Below are 21,374 nucleotides of genomic sequence, written 5' to 3'. Positions count from 1 at the left end.
TGCCGAAACTAATACAAAAGAAACGCGAGTTTCGGAACGCGACATTAAACTCCTCCAACTATGTATTCTGTGCTCCTACGCACACACGCACATTGTTTTGATAGATATGATCTTTGACGTTAGGAACACACCTACATTGCTTAGACAACAGTGAGTGCTGTTAATCTATATATATAAAAATGAATTGCTGTTCGTTAGTCACGCTAAAACTCGATAACGGCTGGACCGATTTGGCTAATTTTGGTCTTGAATTATTTGTGGAAGTCCAGGGAAGGTTTAAAAGGTGAATAAATATGAAAGTTGTTAACTATCTTTCAGATTATTTTTATGTAGATTGATAAATCTTAAGTTCTGTCAAATTAAATTTCTGAACGCAACCATAATATTTGACATTTGTCAACTAAGTTTATTTTATACAAAAATTTAGGTCTTTTATATATCGATTGGGGCAGTACAAAGTCTACCGGGACAGCTAGTATTTAATATATTAATCACTATTAAATGTCAAAATGTTTCATATAGTGCTATACTTCTGATAAAGTCTTTCAAGTGTGTTAATAGAATTCTTGTTTCAATTAGAAACTGTTACAAAATTATCATATAACAAGCTATGTATTGGTATTATAGGAAGATATTAAAAATCTTTTTGATAGAAAAGGTTAGAAATGAACAGGTTATGAAAGGGTAGAAGAACAGAGAGCGCCATGGAAGGAGTCCACATCAGACATGAAGGATTGACTAAAGACGTATTAGAAGCAGAAAAGTAGAATTTAGAAGGACAAAGGTAGACTTAGATTATTGTCTTCAAATAGTTAAGGATGTGAGATGTTCTAGTTTTAGTGAAATGCGAAGATTGGTTCAAGATAGGAAGAAGTGATGGAGGTGTGCGCAGAACCACTCTTCGGACTGAAAGTGACGAAGCTATCAGATATGTTTTCGCTATTTGAGCGTCCTTTCTTAAAAAGATATTTAATCTTAACCTGCCAGAATTGTTTATCGCTCACATACTTAAGATATGCATAAGTCATGTCGATATTTCCTCGATCTTTCCCTAATTGTCCTTTTAAAAGGAGAAAACTCCCTTCAGAAGCTATATCATACTTCTTTCAGGAAATATTTTTGATTTACTTGTATGTTGGATGAACCCTCTGAAAAAAAGCCAAAAGAAAACATCAGATAGAAGAATGGGTGAGCGCTTGAGGGGCTTCAACTTCTTTTTTATGAGGTACGGACGGTAAAAACGATCGAATTTCAATCCCAAACGAACATTTGAATGATTACAGCACTTCTTTTATCGTCGTCGTTCGAAACCGTAGCTCATCAATTATTAGATGAAGCTAAAATAGCTGCTAAGTAAACTTCGGTATATCTATAGATTTGTCTTGAGCTATTACAGTAGACCGTTTCCGGTCCTTTTAAGACAAACTTTGAAGCAATTAGATTCTCATTTATCATCCTTCCTGCCTATTAACTTCACGCTTTATAGACGAGTTCAGTTAATGCTTCAGACGAACATAAAGGACAAAAGGTGGAATAACTAAGGTTACATTGGATTTTATTTTCTTCCTTGTAAAATTTTTGGCTGTAAATTCTAAAAGGTCGTTCGATTTTAATGGCATAAACGAAACGTCCGATAAAGTTGGATAAGAGGATTGAAACTCTTACGATAACGATAAATAAGTATATGAACACATAAGAATATTAATCAATTAGTAGACAAATAAAGATAAATATTCCATGAGAAAATTGTTGAATTGCTCGTCAATATAGCAACGGGCGTCAGATAGTTATGGACAAGGGGGCTTTGTCACTCTGGAGAGTCACGATATTGGTATAAAGGTTATCAAACATAGAAACCTATATAAACTTGCAACCATTGAAAATCTGCGCCCCCCTTTGGGGAAAATTTCTCCCTAATAACAGATACAATATTAGGCAAACTTTGTTAGGTTAGAAGCACGACGCTTGTCACCTAAATATTATAATAAAAAAAAAAGCGAATTTCGAGAATATTTCGTACATATATTGATAAAGTTGGTTGTTGTGGCACCATAGTGGTATGTATCGACGTTGTTATTTTCGTCACCTCTTGTAGCTCAGTGTGTAGAGCACTGGTCCGCAAAACCAAGGGCCTGAGTTCGATTCCCGACGAGGGCGTGACAGAATCAGCAATTTTTCCTTGTTAATTTGGCTACTACAATGTTAATTTCACTTTAAATATTTAACGAGTCTAGTTAGCTTGAACAACAAATACTTATGGTCACTAAGACAACTACAGTATTGAATTTTTAGTCGCAGATGTTAATATGTTGTTGAATATTGATCAACTAGTGTTACCATCATCATAAACAATGTTTCTTTTTAAACCGTACAGCATTTCTTCTGAATGAAAGGGCACATTCATTTAATAGGCTGGTAAATAAAAAGGTAATAAAGTTTAACAAAAAATGCTTGTGTTTGAAATACGTATGCAAATTAACGAACGTAAATCCAAGTTGAAAACGATTTTGTGACACGGAAACCTTACATAATGCTATCCCTTGGGGAACCGCATTTATTATGGTCCCGAGTAAAGCAGAGATTAGCATAAATATTGTTTGTAGTATAAAACTGTGACCTAGTTTAGGACCCTTTCTAAATCATAAGTGCCTACAAACACGTCCAACTTTAGCCGCTGCAATTTGGTATGATATAAGAAAATTAACAAAAATATTTTATGTTCACGATTAATTTAGAAATTCGAAAAAGATTGTTAAAGGTGTATGTTTGGAGTGTGGCGCTGTATGGGTGCGAAACATGGACGGTGGGCGAGGCGAAAAAGAAAAGGTTAGAAGCGTTCGAAATGTAGTGTTAAAGGCGAATGATGATAGAGGAGGTTAGGATTGATGAGGTATTAGAAAGAATAGAACAGAGGACTCTATAAAAGTCAATAAGAAATAGGCAAGATAGGTTGGTAGGACACCTTCTCAGTCATGAAAGTCTAGTCAGACACATATTAGAGGCAGAAACGGGAGTTAGGAGGGGTAAAGGTAGACCTAGATTGGAATACTGTTCGCAAATAGTTAAGGATGTGGAATGTTCTAGTTTTAGAGAAATGCGAAGGTTAGCTCAGGATAGGAAAAAGTAGAGGTACGTGTCCAACCAGTCTTAGGACTACCGACCTTATGTTGATGATGATGATTGAAAACAAACCAATTTGAACTTGTTCAGGAGATATATTATTTTGAATTAACTATGTTCCTACGTTTTAGGCCTTCTTGAAGGATAACTGCATACCTATTTAAGTCGAATACATTACATCCAACCTTCTTTATCTTCTCTTACATAGATAGTATTAATAACTAGAATTAATCTTGTAATTAAGACAGGTAGTTTATTTCTCTGCTATTACACACATCGTGCAATAACGTCCTCGACAAATTGCCAAATAATTATACCAATACTAAAATATAGTTTAAACGTTCAAAATTGGCATAGTTCGAAATAAAACTGTCGCATTTATTTTCTTCTTTCTACTTACTAATATCGTAAACATAGAAAAGAGATGCCAGGTAGGAATTGCAGCGGACACTAATAAAGAAAAGAGCGTAAATATAGAAAAGAGATGCCAGATAGGAATTGCAGCGGACACAAATAAAGAAAAAGGAATAACATTACACCAATTAATGTGTAACAGAAAGAGATGCAGCGAGCAGAATTTAAGCACGTTGCTACCGTAGGACTTTAAAGAAAGTTCGATATTCTCAGGAATTTAGGAAAGCAGAGACGCTTGTTTAAAGATATAATTTCAACCAGGATGTTATAAAGCCGATCCTGATCTTTTGCGTATCTAAGCAACCCTTAACCGCTTACTGTTATTCGGTTATCTCTTTTCTTAACAAGGGCGTGTTCATAACGCAGCAAATGACTACAGTCTTAGAGGAAACAAGCAAGATAGAAGATACCTCCATTCGTACAGATAATTTATTACGAACCTTGTACGCTAAGTTTGATCGTCTCAAGTGTACTGTTAGTTTGACCGCATCTACTAACCACTAACAAAGTGCAAATTCATCCAACCGCAAATACTATTGCAATTAAACCGCGAGTGTCACGAATCTAAACCTAGAACAGCTGATAACTCCCAAGTTAAATTGCCGATGGATAGGTACGGTTGCTGTATCGACGGATTGTTCAAACCTTACAAACGTACCAGCTTCCTTATTCACGTTTCCGTTCCTCTTTTCCCTTGTTTAGAACAAACTCAGGTCTTTCTATGTCGAACTGTAGACGAAATATCGATTGTGCACATACGGAAGTTGAACTTTAAAGAATGTGAGGTATTTCAAAAAGAAAGGTGGTTGCCAACAAAACTTTCAGCATTCCTTTAATGCATTTTTATTCGTTGAATATAAGGTACAAATGTTTCGAATTATTTTAGAATTTAACTGTGTTATAAATATTTAAAATTTTAACACATTTCATAATGCATATACATCGTTTGCGATTAACCGACTATTTCATTAATCAATAATTTGATAAATCGATAATTTTTTAAAGTGCAGATATGATCGATTATCTTAATCGACTTATCAGATAATTTATCCGACCCTGTAATTCAATGTAGTAGATTTAAAAATATATTTTATTATCTTGTACATTATTAAGTATATATAATTCAGAAAATATATATTTCAAATCCACTGAAGTAAAAGGTCTTATGCTGAATCAGTGTTAAATGTCTCCAGATGTACTGGTGGTTGTGGTACTAGCTGTACCCATTTTCATCTCATATTTTTGAACGATTGCGAATATTTCGGATTTTGCCATATGCAAATTATGTTGGTCCAAACACTTTAGCGTCGGAGAAATGCCAGCCAAGAAAGCATCAACAGGATCTGGTGGTGTTAATGTTGCACTTAAATCTTCATTTTTATTGATTAAGTATTTAACAAGGGTTGTTAGAGCTCCTTCTTGGTTCATCTGCCTTCTCAGGGCTCTCCTTTGGGCACCCCATTTCAGTGCACTTTTTCTGTTATGATCCCTTATACTACCTGCCTGCAGGATGCTAGGTTCTGGAATGGTCGTGTCGCTTATAGGGTCAAATATATCGGTGCCATCGATAAGATCGTACGGGATATTGATCTGTTCGGGTTCATCGACGCCCTGTATATTTTCTATTTCCATTTTTATGTTTGATTCATCGCAGAGGTCCCCTAAATCCGAATCAGAAAAATCAGAGTGTTTTTCCTGGTACTCGCCCAACTCGTTTTCGTTATCGTATTCATGCCTTTGCATTTTTCCTTTGCCTCTTCTGTCTTCGATGAATTCCTTCAAGAATGCCAGTTGTTCGGAATATTTGTACTGTTTTATTTGTTTACTTTTTATGCCCGTTTTCGCGGCAGATTTCATCAAAGATTTTCGATAATTGTCGCGTATGTTGTTCCATCTTAATTTACATGTTGATGCTGCAAAATAATTGCGGATTAAAAAACGCACTAGTTTGTTTGGTAAATTAATTTAACTACTTGGTGTTCAGGGGCGCACACAGAATTTCGAGTTGGGGAATTCTAATCTGATTATTTATTAATACGTAGGTCGGACATACCAAATGCCTACTACAATACGTCTTTAAGAATGTTTGGGAGGTATGTCAAAATGCTACGAGACAAGTAAAAATTTGCAAGAACGTTCCTCATTCAATTCTAAAACTCCTGTAAAAATTACAAATCGATTCACTAAACCGTTAAAGCTATTGAAAATTTAAAAAATTGTAATTTTACACGTCATTTTATGGAGAGTCGCTAACCGAACAGATTAAATTTATTTTTATTAACAGAAAAAAAGCTACCAGAAATTTCAAACTTTTGTAATAAGTAACTTGAGCTATGGAGAATCACTTTAGAGTAAGGTTATTCAAATTCACTTAGTGGTTATCGAGGAAAAAATGAAAAATTAGCTTAAATTCTCGTTTTTACTTGATAATATCATGATAATATTTATAATTGTCTGAAATAAATGCAATTTTAAAGTTTTAATTATTATTTAAACATATTAAAAAGTTTTACGCTCATTATTAATAGAGATTGAAACTAAATATTTTTTTGTTTCGAAGTTGAAATCAAGGTATATTCACTGCCAAAAGTCAGTTAAAATTTTTCTATATTATTCGTTATTTCTTATTTTATTCAAAGCTTTTGGTCAAATTCCAAATTTTCTCTCAAACTGTATACTTTCTTTTAGTATAGATAGTATTTATTTACCTCATGATATGCTGCAAAACCTAATTAATCACGAATTTCTAATTTTATGTACTCTTGTCTCCGATTGTACCTCCCAAACATCCTTAAACGTCCAAGGTAGGTACTATTCGATAACAAAGAAGAAGAAGCGGACGTTTAGGGAAGTGATTTGACGTTAGGGTTTAAGCTATTTATTAATGCATTCTCCGGAACCGTAAAACTTTCCTTTGTATGCTGTCGAAGGGGAAAAATCATTGGCGACTTTGAGTATGATTTTCACATTGATCTTCAAGGTTATTTGAAGTCGAGTTTTCATAAAGAGTTGGGAATTAAATGCACTTCTAAATAGACTAAAATTACAGTAATAAGAAATCAATAAACATTAAAAAAATTTCAAACTTTCACAAAATAATACACAGAGAGGACGCGTGGACACGTCGACCTCTATTTTTGGTTGCAGGTTTTTCATGGTAAATTCATGTTTACAGGGTGGCCCAAACATAAGCAACTACCACCGACATTATTTTTTTATGCATGTAACGAAAAAAGGTTCTCCGAACATACAAATGACACATTTCTTTGTCGCATAATATGTAAAGTGTCCTAAACTAGCTGAATTCTCAAAATCTTTTGAATAATTGCATTTATTGAACTTATGATACTTCATTATTTATATGAAAATATGGCTGAAGGCATTTATATGAATTCCCAAAATCATTTCGTATTTCTCAAAAGATATTCCTATGTATGTTCAGTCATGGTCCACTTTAAAATGATACGTTTTTTAACGTTGCTCTAGCAAACACAGTCAGAATGAAACTAAAAGCCTAGGGCAACCATAATCTCTAATCCGACTTAATCCGCCAAACGAGGTTAAATACATAGCGTTCTTTTTCAACTTCATTCGACGCTCGGCTACTTCCTTGACTCGTCCAGGTGTGACAGCTAGATTCTTGTGTAGTAACCATACTTGAAAACTTATCGTTTCATTGTGCAAACAATCCATTTTCAAAGTACAAACAACCCATTTTAAAGTTGGTAGGTAATACTAAAAACAAAAGGTCCTCACTTTTTAAACAGTGATGCATAGTTTTGACCCCAGCAATTGAGAGAACGAGAAATCAGAAATGCCCTTGAAATTGATTAAGAGCAAATTATCCTTAAAGGTGCTTACGATTATATAAAATCTCGCACTTGACTCAAAAATATGGATTCCCATTTAAAACAAATGAGTTGACCTTTATATTACCTCTAAGTTCAAGCTCAAGGTCACATTCGGGAGTAGATATCAATTGATTTCCCTTCGAAAGCATACAATCTTTGTCCAAAAATTTTACAAAATAATGAAATTCAATCAAGACATTTCATTGTTTCAATATAAAAGACACTCTGTATATTGATATCAATGAAACTATTGCTACTTTTCTTTATGATAATCTAATAGAATAATAAAATTGTATCGGTTCTTTAAATCTTTAAGACCTAGCGATAGTGATTTTGACAAATGTTATTATTAGTTATTTTAATTTTTCATGTTTAGATACCTAGTCATAAATTGCATCCTTTTGCAATTCCTATTAACACAATAAGAGCATACTAATCCGGTATGTGTAATATAAAACCGCAAGATAAATGCTTTTAACATTTTTTAAAATAATATTGTACTAGCTGTACCCATTTTCATCTCATATTTTTGAACGATTGCGAATATTTCGGATTTTGCCATATGCAAATTATGTTGGTCCAAACACTTTAGCGTCGGAGAAATGCCAGCCAAGAAAGCATCAACAGGATCTGGTGGTGTTAATGTTGCACTTAAATCTTCATTTTTATTGATTAAGTATTTAACAAGGGTTGTTAGAGCTCCTTCTTGGTTCATCTGCCTTCTCAGGGCTCTCCTTTGGGCACCCCATTTCAGTGCACTTTTTCTGTTATGATCCCTTATACTACCTGCCTGCAGGATGCTAGGTTCTGGAATGGTCGTGTCGCTTATAGGGTCAAATATATCGGTGCCATCGATAAGATCGTACGGGATATTGATCTGTTCGGGTTCATCGACGCCCTGTATATTTTCTATTTCCATTTTTATGTTTGATTCATCGCAGAGGTCCCCTNAAGCACCTCTTGCTATCTCTGTTATCAAAAGGTCACTCCTCTATATTTTTATTTTTACGACTTATTAAAAATAGGAAATAAACGGAATTCTAAAGAGGTAATTAATTAAAGAAATTTAAGTTAAAACTGTTAAATATTTTACATTAAAAATTATTTGGGTCCCCTCAGCACTTTTCGCGTGTGCGCCACTGCGTCCGTATACGTTATGTTCCTATTATACATACCTTCCAAATTCATCTTCTTTCCGATTTCATCCCAAACGCGCAGCTTGTAAGCGTTGTCCATGTATCTTGCATGCGACAAATTATAGAGTACGGGCCGTTGACGTACTAATTCAATAAGTAGTTCGTTATCCATGTTGAAAATGTTTATTTGCTAACAACCGGTGCAATCTGTCGAATAATTACGTAGATCGCGTCGGTCGAATGCATTGCATTCGTTTTGAAATAGTGTTAAAACGAATAGTTAACAGTATCGATTCGCCGTGTAGCCGTTCACGCCTAGTTCGTTATTATTACGCTGCAACAACGGAACCGATACTGAAACGTGTGGGACTGTTGTGCGCCTGAACAAGTCGAGAGTTGCGGCACTCGGTGCGATGCCATTGAACTTTCGTCCGTCGACTGATGGCACGGATATGCATGCAACTTTGAATACCAGCTATCCGTTACCGTGTTGTATGCGAATAATTGTTCATGCGTGTATACCTTGTTAAATAAATAACAACAATTATTCTTTCATTCCTTGTGAACTCCTGACCGCTGATTTCTCGGGGGTCAAATAAAAAAATGCGGTCAAGGGCTACTCAGGCTGCTCAGGCAGTGGCTATTTTGTACCAATGGATATACATACTGAATCTGCTGAAAAGAAAACTGTCTAAACTTGAAATACTTATTCCTGATTATTTTCGTTCAGTTTACACTTATTTTCAATGTTAAAGCTACTTTTCTGAGATTTTTTGAACATGTTCTTTCATTATTGCTTCTAAACTTCTGCCTGTTTGACCTACATAGAATTGCACCGCATTCCTTACTATTAATCTTCTAAACTTTTTTTTTCTTTAAAATACAAAGTTTTTGTTTATTATCAACTTATAATTTTCATTCGGTCGCTTACTGATGGCGATGGTTTTTATTCATAACTCGATAAAGATTTAACGAAGAGACATTCTTAATAAAGTTCCTGAAACATTCAAAAGTATTTTTTTTTAAGTAAAAATATTGAACTGGTCATCATTTTTTCAATTTTTTTACCACTTCCAAGTTAAATTTTTAAATCTCTGGTGTCTGTCTCTTGTATCACTCTTTATTTCTAAGATTTTTTCGGATTTCAATTGTCTACGACAAAATGTTTCTGACAAATACGCCAAGAATTCGTAAATTTGAATAAAAACGAATCAAATTAAGTCACAGGAACTTCAAAGATGATGTATTATTACAAAATATATATGTACCTGGATTTCAGTTGGTGACGAATTTCCACTTTAAGTTTCTTTCTCGGAATAGTTTATCAAATTTAATACTATTGTGTTTGCTTGTGAATCCAAAAAACTAGAGAATTGCTTTTCATCGTTTATATTTTCTCAAACATCACTTTAAATTGCCAAAGTCATAAAACGGATATTAGACTTTTTAGACTAGCTGAAAACTGTAAGTCTATCCCTTTCTATCATGCGTGTAATGGTACACGTCTGTCTTTAGGATTTCATTTGAGAAGATAATTGAATGTTATAGTACTATATGCACGATATGAAACGTATTGAATATAGAATGAAAACTCTTGTAATAATAAAACTAATAAGTTGTCGCTTTGTCATGTCGATAAATTTCGCATTTATATGTATATACGATATATCCCGAAGGGTCCAATCAAATTCTCTTGTTGTGGTAATACGTACTGTTCGTCAGTCCTTCTATCAAAAGGCTCCTAACCCCTAAACGAAATGAAATATCGACTTGAAATTCACACATAATATGTATGGCTTTGTGACAAAAATCATATTTAAAGTTATAAAAAACTTTATTTGAATCAGTCAATTTATATTCAGATAGCAAATCATTTTTTTTTAATTCTGCCTGTGCTTGTACTTCAGAAGGAAGCACAAATGTACATATGTAGCCTTTTAATTTTAGATAGGCTTGAATTAACATTTTGGAGGCGGGGGGTAATCAGCTTTGATTCTTATACGTATTTTTTATTAGGTCCACCATAAAAATGGCTTTATACATAGAAGCTACAACTTAAACACAATATTATTCGTACCGTATACTTAAAGAAAGAGTGCATACATGGGATTTGTAGATTTAGAAAAAGCTTTTGACAGTACTGTATGAAAATAAATAACAAAATTACTGGTATACAAGAAAAGAAACAATAGTAAAAACCAATGTAAAAACAGGAGACGAAAGATTAGATGAAGTGGCTGATTTTAGGTATCTAGGAGGTCAGATAAGTCAGGACGGAAGGAGTTGTAGGGATATAAAGCAGAGGATAGCGCAGGGTCCAGTCGCCTTCAATAAAAAGAAGTCACTCCTATGCTCGCGATCGGTTAATTTAGAAATTCGAAAAAGATTGTTGAGGGTGTATGTATGGAGCGCGGCGCTGTACGTTGCGACAAGGATACCGTGGATAAAGGTCAGAAATGAAGAGGTATTAGAAAGAATAGGAGAACAGATGACTCTATAGAAGTCAATAAGTAATAGGCGAGATAGGTTAGCAGGACACCTTCTCAGGCATAAAGATCTAGTTAGAGACATATAAGGGACTGAAACAGGAGTTAGAAAGGGTAGAGGTAGACCTAGATTAGATTGCTGTTCACAAATAGTTAAGGATGTGGGTTGTTCTAGTTTTAGGAAAATGCGAAGATTAGCTCAGGATAGGAACGAGTGGAGGTGCGTGTCCAACTAATCGTAGGATTGGCGACCTTATGATGATGATGATTTAAACCACGAATACTAAAAGTAGGGGAAGAACGTATGGTATTGTGTCGACCCGCATGTCTCTCGCCACACACCCCATAGGTCTGCAGATGTCTAAGGCAGAGAGCACGTCGTTAGCCTTACTGATGAGTCAGGGCGTGCCCTCGGGACGAAACATCTTTTCTCTCATTTCTGTAGACAACGAGATTTCTACTAAAAAAAGTTGGTCTGTGTTCTGTCGCAGCTGTCTCTGACGCGCTGATGAGATCCAAAAAGATCGAAATCGCGATCCGCGTCTGGCAGTTTCGACAGAATACAGACCACTTCGAATTATTTTATTCGATTATGGTAACGTGCCTACCACGTTGAGGTGAGCTACGCCGGGATTCGTTTCAGCAAGTAGATATCCATATATTTAAATGGACCTTGTTGAAGCATACCTAATCCTAAAATGTAGCACTGTACTACAGATGGCGTTTACAGCGCAATTTGTCGTATTTTCTATTCTCTAAGGATTACTACTAATCGAGGGTTAGCTTCTGATTATGATTCAATACTCGCATATGTCCAGTGTCTTTTATGTACGGATATTTTCCTAATAATCCTGGTACATTCATATTTTCGGTGCTCGACTGCCTCTTTACTTAAATGACTTTTATAGCAACATTAACGTTTTGGTGATGTCATTAAAGAGCACGGTTATTAGGGCGAGCAGTAAATAGGGACGATATGTTCGAGTGGCTTCATATTTCTGTTTATGATCCAATCATGTCTTAATTGACCGGCAGGTGCACGACAATTTTCAAGCCGATTTCGATGAGCGACTTTGCAAACAGAAGGGGTTGTCAGAAGTGTTTTTATTTTCATCAACACAAGGTCATCAGTTCTGAGAGTGGTTGTACACGCACTACCACTTATTCCTTTCCTGAAATAATCTTCGCATTTTTCTAAAATTAGAATATATATCTCTCATCCGGTGCTGCCGAATTGCCTCCCGCAGGTAGTTTTGGTTAAAATATAGATAGTCGAATTCCCTCCCGGGTACTAGACGAGTTCCCTCCCGTTCATATCAGCTCCGATAATTAAGTTAACGACTACTTACCGATTTTATTTATCGAAAATAAATATATATATAGTGCACTTCAGTACTTCAGTAAATTAAAGATAAAATAATTTCAGAAAGAAAACAAATATCAGTTATGAAATGTTTATTTATTTAATTTTAAAATAGTTTTCCACTACCTTAACAAATTCAATGCTTGGAAATTCGTGTGCATCTAGCTTTTTGATGCAATCATCCAGAAAAACTTTATTAGTTTTAGTTTGTCTTGTATTTGACCAATAGAAGGGTAGTCTGATAAAATTATTATTGTTATTGTGGTGTCTATAATATATGAATAATATGAAGATTAATATGTGATGTGAGGCTATATTATTTAAACAACTCTTTATGACTTTATAGCGGCAATTAGCACTCAAGGTCCGCCGCCGTTGGGAGGCAATTGATGTATAATTAGGAGGGAATTCGACATACCGAAAATTTTAATCCTAATTAAAAACAGGTATATGGGAGGGAACTAGGCATTATGCCTCTCATCCACATCCGTAACTATTTGTAGACAGTAATTAAAGCCTTACCCTCTACTCCTCTTAACTCCTGTCTCTACTTCTAATATGTCTCTAACAAGTCCTTGCCTGAGAGGACGTCCTACCAATCTATCTCGTCTATTTTTTTTATTATTTATTATAATAACTGCCCCACAAATTCACTTTTTTGATCATTTTATTCTTTTTTGTTTCAGATTATAAATGGAAACGAGTTGAAGCTTCATAACAACTGACAAATGTAAGTGTTTTTTTTTGTTACCAGCTTTACATTTCAAGTAGGATGCCTGTGTTTAAAAACACCACTTTTCAACAAATGGGGGGATTGTAAGCCACTCAGTGGCATCGCAATGGAAAACATAATATTCATTTTATTCTTCATCATAACCTACCTTCAACGCGATGCATTTATTCTGATGGTGCTTCAACATTATTAACCTTTCCTGAAAATATGTTCTGGAAAGTGCCAAATCAGGCCAATACGGTGGGTGAAGAAGCATCCTTTTATGAAATTATTAATATAACACCTTTCAAGACCCAGAAAAAACTGACGACGACCTTACAGGGGCGATCAGAACCAGAACATGTGAACCCATTTCACCGCAAGATGTTCATTGTTTTGATTGTTTCCTGTCTTGGATTTACAATGATTTATGCATGATTCGTCAAAAGTCATATATTGGCAGAGAAATTCGGTAAAATTACACTCAACATGTCTATAAACCGCTTTTTTTGGTTAACTTATGAGGAAACTCTGCACCCATCTAGTAAATATTCGTCTAAGTTATTTATTAACAGTGCGTTCTTACATGACATGTTAAAGGTAATTCAAAATCCTATAGGTAAGTAATTTTTTATCAGTATCTCTTCTTTTTATCTTTGTAGTTTTACCAAAGAGTCAAAAACTATTGAGGTTGTTCGCAAATAAAGACACATTCAATTAGATCAATAACTTATTAAACAACCCTTGTAGGTACTATAAAAGATTCAAATTGGTAAATAAATACTTCGGAGAATGTTATTAAACCACTAATAACTACTACCAATTCACTTCGAAGAGATCCTAAAATTTAATATTGGAATCGTAACGAAGATAGATGCTTTCTTTAAAATGATTACGTCTTTCGCAAATGAAAATCTTAGATCCGTCGAAGCGAATATTTCTGGCACAGTGCCTTCTTCTTCCTCCTGCTTACAATATAATGAAGTTACGTACATCGAACAATATTCAACTTAACCAAGAAATGAGTATATAATTTCAAGGCAATATTCCCTTTGGTGTATATATTCGAATCAAAGATAAAACGATTAAATAATTTGAAAGTATTTTTATTAAAAACGTGAAATAATGTTAAACAATCCATAAAAGTTGTTCTATAGAAAATGCTTACTAGAAACATCTCCACAGGGTTTTCTTTTATTTACTTAGTACACCCCAGACCAATTAATTGACAACCCCAAAAATGACATTCGAAAAATTAGTGATCCTGTACCCCGAGATGTATTGTATCAATAAATTATGCATGAATTAGATTCATTTTTTCTTGGACAGCGCGAAGGGATGTACGTCAGGACTAAAAGGTAGGAGAGAGGTGCCATATAAGCATAACGGTAACTGGAACCCATTTTATGGTTTTCCCGTAAGCTTCAAAAGTATTTACCTTTGAAATATTGGGTTGTTCGGAAAGTCATTTCGTTTTTTCCCGACAGAGGATTTAATTGTATTCTTTTGCACCCAACTTCACATTTAAGCCGTATAATTTTTATATGCTTTGAGAGCTCATATAGCAAGGCTTGTGTGTGAAAAATTCCAATTAATTCTACGCAGTAGTTTTTGGTTGGTGCCCTTTTAAATATGGAGAGCGATAAGCAGTATTTTCGACATATCTTACTGTTTTACTACAGAAAGGGTAAAAATGCTGTTCAAGCCAGAAAGAAATTGACTGATGTGTATGGAGAAGGTGTGTTGACAGTACGCCAGTGCCAGAACTGGTTCGCTAAATTTCGATCCGGCAATTTTGATGTCGAAGATGCACCACGTTCGGGAAGGCTGATTGAAGCTGATAAAGACGCGATAAAAGCATTAGTTGATGTGAACTGGCGAATAACAACACGTGAGATCGGATTGAGGTTAAATTTATCAAATTCAACAGTTTATGACCACTTGAAAGGCCTGGGATTATCCTCGAAGCTCGATGTATGGGTTCCCCATGTTCTCACAGAGAGAAATCTGTGTCGCCACATTGACATCTGCGATTCGCTTCTCAGACGTCACGAAAATGATCCGTTTTTGAAGCGCATTATCACTGGGGACGAAAAATGGGTTGTATACAACAACGTCAAACGCAAGAGGTCATGGAGCAAAAAAGATGAACCGGCTCAAACCATTTCCAAAGCCGATATTCACCAAAAAAAGGTGATGCTGTCTGTTTGGTGGGATTTTAAAAGAACCGTTTTTTTTGAGCTTTTACCGGATAACACAACGATTAATTCGGAAGTCTACTGTCATCAGCTGGACAAACTGAACGATGCACTTTAACAGAAAAGGTCAGAACTAATCAACAGGAAAGGTGTAGTGTTTCACCAAGACAACGCGAGACCTCACACAAGTTTGGTCACTCGCCAAAAGCTTTTACAACTTGAATGGGATACAATGCTACACCCACCATATTCTCCAGACCTGGCACCATCGGATTATTTGTTCCGGTCACTCCAAAATTTATTAGACGGTAAAACCTTCACCTCAAATGAGGAGGTCAAAAACTTCCTCGATCAGTCTTTTGCCAGCAAAGACCAAAAATTTTATGAGCGTGGAATTATGCTACTACCAGAAAGATGGCAAAAGGTGTTGGACCAGAACGGTCAATATATAATTTAATAAAGTATTTGTTTATTATACGAAAACTGTCTTTCATTTCCACAAAAAAAAACGAAATGACTTTCCGAACAACCCTATACAATATCTAAATAGGAAAATACATGCACCTATTAGCCTACTTTACCTGATAGTTATTTAGTAGTAAATTTACCCCTTACTGCAAACGTTATACCTAATGCTCCAATAAACTTTTTGTAAAAGGACTTTAAAAGATATGAGATCGGTTTCTCTGATCTTCTCCGTTTTTCTTACTTTAAAAGCGCCCTTATATGTTCGCTGTTAATAAGCTCGCAGTGGCGTTTATTTTGATTGAGTAAGAGCTTTCAAATGAAAGATCTGTTCACATAAAATTGCCGCAAAGTAAACTTTCAGCGGCAGTCAATGAGGTTTTGGAATCCTTCCAAAGAAACATCGACTCTCAGTCTCAAAACCGTGATGTTGACTTTTCGCAGAAGTATCAAACAGGCAATTGATTAAGTAGTTGCAAGTGGTGGGTCATTTTTTTAAAATTTATACGAAATCGCGATGAAAAAGTATTGTGTCACTAAAACACATATTATCGTACACATTTCTGGCGATTTTGCAGCAATCGTGACGATTGAAAACTTCTTTTAAACGTTTTAATAAATTTGGATAAAAATTTTAGCAACCCTAGTCCTTAAAGACTTAATTCGATTACCTTTGCGGTTATTCACGCATCTTTTGTACAATCTCTAACCGAAAAGGAAATTTTTGATGATTTTGAAAGAGGACCCGAGTAAAAATAAAAAGAAATATAACACCACCGAATCGCCCCAAATATCTGAAATAAGCTAAATTACCACCGAAATAGTTCATACAAATTAGACGAAAATTTAAACTCTAAAATTATAGCCAAAATATTACCCTTTGAAACTCTAAAACAGCTCCAAACTAGCACCACATAAAAAAAGATCCGAAAGAGCCCCCAAACATACTATAATATCACCAAAACAACATCACAAACAAAATCATCTAAAACAGCACCAAAAGTACCGAATATAAAAATGAAAATACGGATTAATTCATACCAATTTATCCATTAGATATTTTATTTAAAAAAAATATATCATTTTTACTAGCTCTCAGAGATATTAGTTTCGGAAACTGCCGGCCTATTTTCCGTTCTTCGAAGGATAGTTATAATTTACATTGTGTATACATGCAAATTTTAGTATCCCTTTGGTGCTGTTTCGGCGCTTTTTTAGTATAAGTGCGCTGCTCTTTCGGTGGTATTTCAGTAGCTTTCTGGAAAGCAATCGGTGCTGTATCCGTGTTCTTTTCGTACTAAATGCGGTACTGTTTCAGTACTCCATCCATAGACAAAAATTTTCAGTCTCTCAGAGTCTTTCAGCGTCTCTGAGAGCGTCTCTCACAGTCTCTCAGTTATTGTTTAGGTGTTTTTATGGATCTCTCACAGTCTCTGTATGAGAGACTCGAACGATAAAATTGTTAATTCAGAGATTCGAATCTCTCACAGAGAGACTGAATGAATAAAACTGAAAAATTGAGAGACTCGAGTCTCTCGTAGAAAGACTGGGATCTCTGAAATATGTTTTAAATTTTAACCATGTCTATCGAGACACCACTTATTGAGGGATTCGAGTCTCTCGTTCACAGATTCGAGTCTCTCGTTCAGAGACTGGATACGAAATGAGGATCTCTCCATGAGCGACTCGAGTCTATCGTTCAGAGACGCTAAACAGTTTTTTCTCTAGACAGTTTCTCTCAGCGAGCGACACCAGAGAGACTTGATGAAAGACGGAGACTGGAGTCCCGCTTTCAGAGACTCTGAGAGACTGAACATTTTTATCTCTGGAAAGATTAATGAAATATTTGATAAATGTAATGTTTACTGTAGTTCGTAGGCTTTAACGGCCGACGTATATCGATGCGGTGTTTTCTTCCGCCGGTTTTTTTGGCCGTGCTCAGCACCTTCCCAATCACCACTGAAGATGCCGTCAGCAAAGAATGGCGAAACGTTTGGAAAAGTGAAATTGCACGGACCACGGCCAAAAAGCCCGGAAAAAAAACACCGCATCGAAATGTAATGTTTTATTTAATTATAAACATTTTGTGCCTCGATGCTCTAATAAGAATGGACAATTGACCAATAGAGCAATCAATAATGTTAGGTTCTATTTCGTATATGATACTCAAGCTTCAGCGAAGCGAAATTTAATTTGCAGCTAGTCTGGAAACTATTTTGTCGTTATATTTATGATATACCTTCCTGAATCTGTAAGATCTGAAAGATAAAAATAGCTCTTCCATAGTAGGTTAAATTAATAACGAATTTCTTTCTGCAGGTTCTACGTATAAAACATGTAAAAAAGGAAAATCATCCAGACGCCATTCAAGTGTATATATACGAGGGCGGTTCAATAAGTACCCGTGTTAGAAATGAAGACACCTTTTTTTTTTAAATTTGTTTTTTTATTTTTCAACATAGTCCCCTTTTAGATAGATACACTCTGCCATTTTTTTTACCCCTCCAAAAAATAAGATTTGTCGAACTCCCAAAATCCCCCCCCCCCTGTCTCGGCGATGACTTCCTCGTTTGAGCTAAATTTCTTTCTCGCTAGTCATTTCTTCATGGTAGGGATAGGGAACAAGATGAAGTCGCAGGGAGTCAAATCGAGTAAGTACGGGGTGTGCGGCAGCAAATTCATAACGTAATTCATGCATTTTGGCGACAACAACTCCTGATGAATGTGCCGGTGCGTTATCGTGTTGATAACGCACCTTCTTTTTCGTCAAATGCGTCCGTGTCTCCTTCAATTTTTTGTCTAAGTGGTCCAATAACTCACTGTAGTATTGTCCAGTGATCGTTCTTCCTTTCCCTAAAAAATCCGTAAAATGATTTCCTCGGTAACAACGTTTGCCAGGCTTCCTGGTCGCTCCTATCAAAAACGTATCTTTGCCCACGTTTAAGTTCGTTGAAGCAATATCTAACTGTGGTCGTAGATGGTGAAATGTCTCCATAAACAGTTTCCAACTTTGTTTTCATCTCCTGGCATTTTTGCCCATCCAAAAACAAAAAGCTAGTTACCGAACAATACTGCTCTTTTTCCATCTTAGCGAAAATGACGAAGCACGTCTGAGTGGAATGGCTGCCAAATTCAAACTAACCTATCAATCAGTCTGAAATTCGTTTTGACGTGGTTTGATAGATGGCAGCACACGATGACAACACCAATTTCCCTCAGGAACGTCGTCTGTCTTCAAACACGGGTACTTATTGAACCGCCCTCGTATATTGTAAGATATAACCACTTAACCGACAATTATTCTTGAAAAGCTTCAATAACAATTAAGAAAAAAGAAAAACGGCGTAGAATTATTGAGTACTGCGTTGAAGTCATGGACATCACCTGTACGAACTAATTCAAAAGATTATTACAAAGCAGATTGATCTCACTTGTAGTATACAAAGATTACTTTGTTTTAAGTGCAGGTAGCCAGGTAGGATGAACGTCAGTTACAACTTACTTTGTATGATGGACAATATACATAAGTAGAATGCAGTCCGTATGTCATTGAATGAATAATTTGTCTTCAAGGTACCGTCGATAGAGAAGGTTAGAAATGAGGAGGACAGAGGACGTTATGGATGTCAATAAGAAATAGGCGAAATAGGTTCGTATAGTTGGGACATTCAAAATTCGCATAGTCGACAGTAAAACTGTGGCATTTACTTTCTTCTTTCAACTTGATAACTAGACTAGAGCGGTTGTCGATAGAACGCCTACTTTTACTCAAGACTGACGTTGTATGTATAGCATAGAAAAGAGATGTCAAGTGGGAATTGCAGCGGACACCAATAAAGAAAAAAGAATAACATAGCAAAGATGCTTGTTTAAAGATATAATTCCAACCAGGTAGTTATAAAGCCGACCCTGATCTTTTGCGTACCTAACCAACCTCTAAACGCTGCACCGATTACTGTTAGTATTAGGTTATCTCTTTTCAGTTTGTTTGTACTAATCATGAAGCATTTCCTGACTTAACAATGGCGTGTTCGAAAAGCAACAAACGACTGCGTTCCTACGTGGAAACAAGAAAGAAGGTACGTCCATTCTCACAGATAATTCATTGCGGACTTTGCCAATTTTGATTGTCCCAACTATAGAGCACTTTCTCAGGAATGAAGGACCAGTTATAGAGACATATTGAAAGCAAAAACAGGAGTTAAGAGGGGCAAAAGTAGATTACTGTTAGCAAATAGTTAAGCATGTGTGAGGTGGCCTAGTTTTAGGAAAATGCTTGTTTTGTTTTAAAAAAATTATATTTGCAAAAATTCATACGACGATGGCAGAGATGCCAAAATCTAATTATCGTGCGAATAATATAAATTGAATTTTCCCTGTTGGATTTCAATCACATTATTCAGATGTATGCACACACGTACCTACATATACGGCTTTTATACAGTAAATTAACGAGAATGTTTTTCCGTTATGCTTAATATCTTGGTGAAATTTAAATTGTAAGGCAAATTAATTTGCGCGAACCGAGCAGGCGACGACTTATTCACGTTATTTTCATCGACCTAAATTTCAAACAATAATATCCACACAATATAGCAGCGTAAGACCCCAATCGGAAGGCCCTCTCAATTGGCTGGCACATAATAGCCCAATTTTATATATATTTAAGTAAATAAATATACAGGGTTTCCCACNTACAGCGCCGTGCTCCAAACATACACCTTTAACAACCTTTTTCGAATTTTTAAATTAACCGAGAGACTGGACATTTTTATTTTGGGATTCGTACACAATCGGCGTTTTAGTCCTGCAAACGGACCTTTTCCGGTAATATATTAGAGAAATTTATAGAGCTAGTTTGGTCGTAATTCGGTAGAGTGAAATTAAAAAGAATAATTTTAACTCGGGTACATGACACACAAACGTCCGTATCCTATTATTAATTAAAATGCTTTGCATGCCTTCGTAGGTATTTTATCTAGGAAAAATTTTGCTTTATTGATCGGAAAGTTTTAAAATGAATTTTGTGTAGAATATGTACCAAGAATGAGCTGAAATAGAGGAAGACGAACAATTTCCTTGTTAAAATTACTTTCTCGAAGAATTCCTATTAATTATTCGATAGCCGATTGCAGACGACCTCGAAAAAAGAAGAACAGCTAGAGCATTAGTTAGAGACAACAAGAAGTGTAATTATTCTTAATGCAATGTTGCACTTCCAGTAAGAATTGTTGCCAAGAAGCTGACACTTAACCCGAACCGTCAGTGATTAATTGAAGTACACAGTTAGCAAATGGTCTAGAATATATTTCATTGGCCTCTAACTCTCGTTTCCGAATCCAAACTGGCTATTTTCGCCCGTAGAAGTAATTTTTACTAAAAGAAACAACTATAAAAAAAATACGATAATTAATATGACCTCGTTGATATATTTTGAACTTAAGGCAATATACGAAGGCGGTTCAATAAGTACCCGTGTTAGACATGAAGACACCTTTTTTTTTTAAATTTGTTTTTTTATTTTTCAACATAGTCCCCTTTTAGATAGATACACTCTGCCATTTTTTTTACCCCTCCAAAAAATAAGATTTGTCGAACTCCCAAAATCCCCCCCCCCCTGTCTCGGCGA

General features: G+C 35.5%; 2 protein-coding genes across 2 annotated transcripts in view; both read right to left on the bottom strand.

Moving 5' to 3' along the window:
* The window catches only part of LOC108740987 (guanine nucleotide-binding protein subunit gamma-e), a 65,332-nt gene that overhangs the window by 7,746 nt on the left and 36,212 nt on the right, over window positions 1-21,374 (bottom strand). The window lies entirely within an intron of this gene.
* On the bottom strand, window positions 4,707-9,137 carry LOC108743533. The gene is made up of 2 exons (XM_025976549.1): window positions 8,561-9,137; window positions 4,707-5,447 (listed from the first exon to the last, which is right to left on the bottom strand). The coding sequence occupies exons 1-2, from the start codon at window positions 8,691-8,693 to the stop codon at window positions 4,714-4,716; spliced, it is 867 nt and encodes a 288-aa protein (XP_025832334.1). The 5' UTR covers window positions 8,694-9,137; the 3' UTR covers window positions 4,707-4,713.

The sequence above is a fragment of the Agrilus planipennis genome, unplaced genomic scaffold (assembly GCF_000699045.2).
Source record: "Agrilus planipennis isolate EAB-ADULT unplaced genomic scaffold, Apla_2.0 scaffold21, whole genome shotgun sequence".
Taxonomy (NCBI): domain Eukaryota; kingdom Metazoa; phylum Arthropoda; class Insecta; order Coleoptera; family Buprestidae; genus Agrilus; species Agrilus planipennis.
This window is presented reverse-complemented; position numbering and strand designations above follow the sequence as displayed.